The 7,635-nt window shown below is 31.6% G+C and overlaps 1 protein-coding gene across 1 annotated transcript in view; it reads left to right on the top strand.

The window, feature by feature from the left end:
* The first annotated feature begins 1,269 nt into the window (after positions 1-1,269).
* LOC118196179 (endoplasmic reticulum aminopeptidase 1-like) overlaps positions 1,270-7,635 on the top strand; it is a 75,688-nt gene continuing 69,322 nt past the window's right edge. The window contains exon 1 of the mRNA XM_035367593.2: positions 1,270-1,425. Within this exon, the coding sequence (XP_035223484.1) occupies positions 1,389-1,425 (37 nt within the window). The 5' untranslated portion in view covers positions 1,270-1,388. The remainder of the gene's footprint in view (positions 1,426-7,635) is intronic.

Raw genomic sequence — 7,635 nt, 5'->3', positions numbered from 1 at the left:
TTGCTAACACTGGTATTACTTTTGTGAAATTAATTACTATGATGACGTGCCGAAACATAAGTCTTGCTTCTAAGATACTCGGGGTCAAGCATCGATCGTGAGTTAATGGTAGTTTGTTGCACTATCTGTATTTTTGGAATTTTTTTAAAATAGATTACTGTGTAAGTTATAATGACACTAGTAAACTTTCAGGTGAAAACAGTCTGAATTGGAAATTTCGTATTGGACGTTTCTGTTGTAACTATTACTTCACAATATTTAAACACGTGAGTGTCAGCCCTTTTGGTACTGTAGCCTGAATTACTTTCTTAAAAATGAGTAAAAATTAACTTGGAAACTTTTCTTCTCGACAATTTATTTCTTTCAGTGGCAAAGAAGTTTAATTAACTAGACATTAGCATTTTGCTTAAAAATAACACTATAGTTCATGAATCAGGTGAAATAAAACAGAAAATTGTTTCAGCGTTTATCTTCAAAAATCAAATTTCTCAAGTTTTGTGTCCCTGCGTAAATATTGTGAGGGGAGACAGACAGAAGCCGGGTTTTTTTTTTTTTTTAAATGGATGGATATGTTTGTAATAAACTGTTTGCATGAACTGATCAAACACTAAAATTAAATCCGAGAAACGGCAATTTTACTTTCAAAGGGCGTAGTTGAGTGATAACTGTAAAATCCTTATAATTATGCTATGTATTTTATTATGTTTCAGTCCAAAGATGAACTACATAAAATGGCAATTAACATAGTAATTGAAAACATGAAACTTTCGATTTATTTGATAGAAATTGGTCTTCTCACACTTTACATAAAAAGTCAGCAAACATACATTAAAAGCAAGAGGGAAAACTAAGCGAAAATCGTTACCCTAAACCATCTCTGAATTTTTGTTTGTTAGCTGATAAGAAACAAAAAATTAAAATATTAAACTAAAATATTAATTTTTGTCAGAATAGTTAGAAAATAATGCGTAGCAATGTATAAACAAGCCATTAATAAAAATGAGCAAAATGTTTATTATTTCTCATTCATATTTCGAATCGTTTTCATAACTTAAAAACATAAATTTTGAAATTAAATTCAAAAGCACATTATAAATATCATCATTGCAAATATTGCAATTTAAAAAATAGAACTATTTATGATAATACTATTTATGATGATACGAATTCTGGCAACGTATATTAAAATCTATAGCTCCTGTGTATCAGAACTAATGTCAATTCGATGAAACAACAGGTGGCGAAGTTGAATATGATACGTCAACGAACATCTGTTTACATTAAATGCCAGAAGGCTTAAATACTCTTAAACTTGACTTACTTTCTCCCTTATTTCTAGAAACGGAACTTCTGGTAGACAATTTCGAAAGAATCTGAAGAAAACAATTATGATGTCTGATAAACCTTACAAAAGACTCAAACGGAGTAAGTAGCCTATTATTATCTTTTGAGACTAAAATAGCGAAGTTAAGAGTTACTAAGAAATTTATTTAGTATTTCTTTCAGATATTTCCATTTAGTATTCTTATACTAATTCACTTTTACTTTCCAAAAGACCTGTTGGTGTAATGCCTGCATAAAACTGTCGACAGATTCATTTTATTTCCACTGATCAATTTAATTCAAAACTTGATTTCTAAAATCTTTACTAACAGTAACTTTCCCTCTTCATTCTATGCACAGTGTTGAGATGTATTTCTTCTCGCACTTTGTTAAAATTCAATTAAAAATGGTTCTTGAAATAAATATTAGGTTCGTCAAAATAAACAAATCCAATTTCGACAATTTCATTTAAACGTTTAAAAGCATAAAAATATAAGCTACTCCATCTGAACATTTTTTGCTTATCACCTACATACTATAAAAATCTTAGTATACCATTTTGATGCTACCATTCCTGCAAGGCAAATCTCTTACTTTATTCGTGAATTTGCAATTTTTATTTTTATTGTCTATAAAAATCATTTGCATATAAAATTCACAGAACTGTATACTTATCTTCATTAAGTACAGGAATTTCTCTGAGTGCTATTAAATATTTGAAACGCTTTTTAAACTTCCTAATTTGTCTGAAAAATGGAACTAATTTTCCTACCTCAAATCACATATTTAAAAGTTATTTATTTGTAATATTATAATACATTTATAAAATATTTCATATAGTCTCTCAAATGTTGTAATGGTTACAGCTGATACTGAGTGACATATAAAGAGGGCTATTTATGATCCAGAATTCGAAGCTTTAAAACTGGTAACCATGCTTTCAACTGAAAGTTATAACATTTCCGTGAGAGATTTTAGTCCAACACCTAAAAAGAAAATAATTCAAAGTTAGTATAATACCAGTAGAATATGTATAGCAGGATATTCAGATTTAAGATAACATTAGTAGAAATACAGAAGGTGCTTGCATTTTTCAGAAAGATTTGGATAAAGAATTAAAAGCAAGCAAATATGATAGAATGAATCATTTCTAGCAACATCTCATTAATTGAAATGAGGAACATCATCTCCAACTTTTAAATTAATTTTTCTTTCAAAATGTCTCATTTAAACAAGCTTTGGATTGAAGGATATGTTTTTTGTGCTTTTCGAAGAGATGTATTCCTATTTCATAATTTAAAAACATTGTGAAATGCATGGTATGGAGGTCACTCTGAAATTTTTAAGATACGCGCAAAAGATAAGTGGCAGAAAATATTAGCGCTTGGATTCGAAAATATAAATTATTTAGCAGACGATTTTTTATTTCCCAGTTGCAAGTAGTTTAGCGCAGAATAAATTTTAGGCAGAAGGAAAAATGGAGTTGACGCGTGAGCATCATCGCGATATGATTTTCGATAATCTTAAAGTAGGATTAAATCAAGAAGAATGCGTTGAACGTCTACAATTAGCATTTGGAAATGAAGGGCCTTCTCGTGCTAATGTATTTAAATAGTTTACAGAATTTCACAGAAGTCGCAACTCTCTGCAGGATGAAGATTCCGTTGTCAGCAGTAATCCAGAAAATATATCTGCCTTACAAAAATTATTAATCTATAATAAGCGATGCACCTAGCAAATGATTTAGAAGGAACTGAATATTGGATCAGCCGCCATACATAAAATTATTCATGAAGAACTGCATATGAAAAAACTAGTTTGCCGTTGTGTTCTCCGTAATTTTAACTGAGCACCGAAAAGAGAAGTGTGTGGGAATCATTAAAGAAACCCTTAAATTACTTAAAGATGGTAGCCACTGCGTTATTTCTAAAATCGTAACTGGTGATAAAACGCGCATACAATTTTTTTTATCTAAACACATCAAGAAAGTATGGGTCTCTGAAGACGATTTCACGCTGTCAATGGTGAAAAGGCAATGTGCCATGAAAACAAAATGTACGCCGTTTTCTTCAAAAGTATAGGACCGGTCAAAGCCATCAAGCTAGAAGGACAGAACATAGTCACAGCTGAATGGCATACTACTGAGCGCCGCATAAGATAGCCACTGACCTGACTATGTTGTAAAGGTCTTACAGTGTTAATAGTCATTCTGGCAGAAGGGAATATTTCCTCCGTGTAAAATATAAATATAAATATTACGTGGGCATACAAGGCCTGTGTATAAGCATAGATATGTTGATTACAAACATTGTCTTGTACAAGTTACATAAAATCATGACAGCTATGTGTACATTTAAACATTATCTGAATTCATATTTACAATACTTTTACCGAGATAATCAAAGTAAACTTGTAATTCATTTACACATTGACTGGATTTTCAATATCATTTAAACTGTTTTACGATATTATTTTTATCAACTACATACAAATTGGGTAGTAATATGCTTACATTACAATAGTTTTTGCTCTTGCAGTCCTGTTACTATTGTACGGGGTGAGCTATTTTTCTAGTGTTGATTTTCAGTTGTTGTAGTATTTTGAATTGCTATTAAAATTATACTGCGAAGATACAATTCTCAAGGGAGGGGGAGAATTTCTTAGTACCTTGCTGAGCATAGCCTGATTACCTCCTCTATTTTAGTTTTCGTCTGCTTGTTGCCGCAGGTATTCTCCGCCCATTGCGGCCAGTATTCACTGCTTGGCATTTTTAAATGCAGTTTATCGGTTTGTGGGCAGTTGAAGAGGAAGTGATCTGTATCACCTACCGCACCACATTCACACAATTCTGATGCTCGTTTGCCGAATCTCTTAAGATAATGTGGGAAGGGACCATCGCCAGTGTAGAATTCAGTTTGTGCTCCGCTGTATGTATTAAGTGAGCATGTAACTTTCGGAAAGAACTTGTAGGTTTTCCTCCTTGTGCTTTCCCTTTCTCATCTTTTCTGCCATTCTTGTAAAAGGCTATTGAGCGTGATTTTTTTAAAATAGGACTGAGGAACACTTACTGCGTTTTCCAATCTACTGGAGTCATTGGCTGCAGGTTTCGCAAGGACGTCCACCGCTTCGTTGCCAGATGGCCTACTACTAAGTGTCCTCCAGAAACTCTTCAAGCGGTGAATGTTGAAAGACTCATGCTCCACCATGATAACCCATCTTCTCATTCAGCAAGACTGATAGTTGAGTTTACAAGGTATTTCTCCCACCTTCTTAGCGTGCCTTCGTAGTGTAGTGGTCAGCGCGTTCGGCGCATAGCACGACGACGTTTCCCCCAAGAGCTAAAGAGAATATATAATTTATATTTTCAGTTATTTTTTTCTACATCAACATTGCCAAATGGGTAGCACATGAATGTAACAATTGGTTCTAGTCAAGAAAATTCTTGAAAAACGTCTCTCAAATTCAGAGGGAAGTTTTATTATTTCATCATAATATTTCTCTTTGTTTAATGTATCTCCGTTTTTGAACAACCCGTCGAAAATATTTTTGAAATTTTTAAATTCATTCTTCATCAACTTCGAAGATATTAGCTTTAATTTGTTTTTGAAAGTATTAAGAAATCCAATCAATTCTACTATTGTTTGAATCTTTCCCCTTGCAAATGTAAGTTCAGTTTATTAAGTTGTCTTGTTATTTCAACAACAAAAACTAAATTCATCATCATCAACCAAACGTCATCGCCAAGTTCAACCGTGTGCTTTATCATTTGATTCGAAAAAATCTTTTACCTCTTATAGCAAGTCCCTAAATCTTTGTAAAAATATATTCCGACTTATGCGACTTAGCCAACAAACATCTGCATGATATAACAATTCCCCCGTAATTAAATTCGTTTTCTTCTAGTTGGGTCGGAAACATTCTTCTCTGAAGACGTTTTCCTCGAATCTTCATAATTTTTATGCAAATTCCCATAACACGACGCATGTTTAGAATGTTACAACAGAAGGCCTGTTGGTGAATAATGCAATGATAAGAAAGGAAATGCGGTTAAGTCAGCATCTCTGATACACATAGCCAAAAATGCATTGATTTTTGTTGTCATTGATACAACTTTATAAATTAGAATTTTTTCCGCCTCTATGTATTTTTTGAAGGCGCAATAAGCATCTTCACTTCGTGTTTTCTTCTTTAGAGGTAATATTGTTAATAATTCTCCTTTTACGATCATATCGTTAAAAACCATTCTTATAAATGCGAAGTTAAGAAATATCAACCATGTCCGTAGATTTGTCAAACTGCAAGGAAAAGCAAATACAGTTGTAATATAGGTCAGCTGATCGGCCAGATCAGAATTCATCATTTTCATATGGCGCGTGACAGTTCTACGCTAAATTTAATTGCGTTCTTTAATTGCGAAATTCATTTATTTTTGTTCTTAAATGAATCAAGTAATGAATCGCTAGCGTCCAGAAAAGTTTTTTTTTTTTTTTTTTTTTTAATCATTTCTTTATCTGCTATATTTTTCTTATGTTTTGCTAACGCATGACTCACACGAAAAGATGCAACTGTTGCAGCCTTAGATATAGTATTGGATTAAATAAAATAAATGATAGGTGTCCCCTATTAATTTCGATTTAAATTCTTTTAACTTTTGTTTACGCAATTCGCTTTTAATGGAAAATCTGTATCAAAACTTTCATGCATGCTTCTAAAATGCCTTATAAATTCACCATTATAAAGAAAAACTGTTCTTCCCATTCTGTGTTAAAATTGTATGTTTTTCTTTTCTTAACACTTGTTTCCGACCTTGAAACCCTCTTTTAAAATATTGCAGATTACCATTTTTACTACAATAAACCGATGAATCTGTAACCGACGTATATACTCAAGCGTCATCGTGTGCTTCTAATGAAGGTACCATGTACACATTCATCAAATAATTAAGTAAACACAGTCGCATCCATTGTGAAAAGCTGATTCTCCAGTCTAGCTGGCATCGGTGTTCCATAAATATTTTTCTTTTAGTATGCGAGCCTTAAATCTTATTAAAGGTTGGTCACCCCAAAATGTCTTGGTGGTCCACCAATCGATCACGATCGACTTATTACCCAAAAATATTATTGTTTCAATGTTTTTTCTTCGGCTCAGATGATTCATCAGTCGAAGCTGCGAAGTGCATTTTCGACAATAACTGCATCCTTTGATTTTTCTTGTCGCAGTACGACACGAACGCAGTATCATACTGGAAACAAATTATTCAAGAAACCAGTGTTCAGCGAACTTCCAGTGTTCAGCGATGTTACCGCTCGGCCGCTTGTGGGCTCATTTTAATAACAATGTCGAATTTATTTTATAAATGCTGATGTCTTCTTTAAGCAGAAAAATTTAAGACTTCAGTTATAAGTAACAAAATATTACTTTAAGCTTCTGTTTACATATTTATTTTAACAGAAGAAAATCGTAAATTTGCGTTTTCTGAAAAGTCAGTGATTGAATATTTTAATGGAAAATTTTAAAATGTATTAAAATACTCTGTTACCATTCTTACATGTAGAAATTTGGTATTCATTCTAATTGGCGAAAATAATGTCCTTTCATTTTATTAAAACTTTAGAGTTATCTAAAATTTAAAAAAGTCAGATACCTTTCCATTGCAATTATTAAATCACTGTAAAACTAAGTATGGTATAAATTTTCTCTCATTTTTTGAACTTGTTTGTATTTACATCTCTTACATATATCTCGCAAGAGTACTTCATGTTAAAATTTAAATTTAATAGCCATAAGATTTATCAGAATAGTGTGTTTTAATTAGGATTATATTCAAGTTCCCTATCGTATAACACTACTCAACCAAAAACAATTATATGGTTATTTTTAAAAATTAAACTTTTCTTTGGAATATTTTGACAGTATGCAAATTAGTTCAATGCATAAAAAAGTTTGAAACGTATTTATAGTTAAGAACTCAATTTTTGATCTTTTATTTGCTGCACATTCTCAACAGAAAAATGCAGCATAAAATGACAGTGACATGAAATTTTTATAGTTTTTATGAAAAATGAGGTGGCATATATACATGTATCGCCTTCCAAAATGATATAAAAACATGAAGTGCGTTCTTTGCATTTTTCTCTTTGATTAACAGAAATATTGTTTTAAAACGCTAATGATAATATACTAAACAAGTAATATTTTAAAAAGCTATCTTTTTTATTTATAAAAAATACTACTTTTTTAATATAATATAAGGATAGGGCATATTAGAAATATAAAAATATAGAAATAATGTAAATAGAATAAACATATAGT

This window comes from Stegodyphus dumicola, chromosome 12 (genome assembly GCF_044657685.1).
Source record: "Stegodyphus dumicola isolate Sdum_Otavi_A_Nest chromosome 12, ASM4465768v1".
NCBI lineage: Eukaryota > Metazoa > Arthropoda > Arachnida > Araneae > Eresidae > Stegodyphus > Stegodyphus dumicola.
Note: the sequence above shows the minus strand (reverse complement) of the source record. Positions and strands in the feature narration are given on the sequence as shown.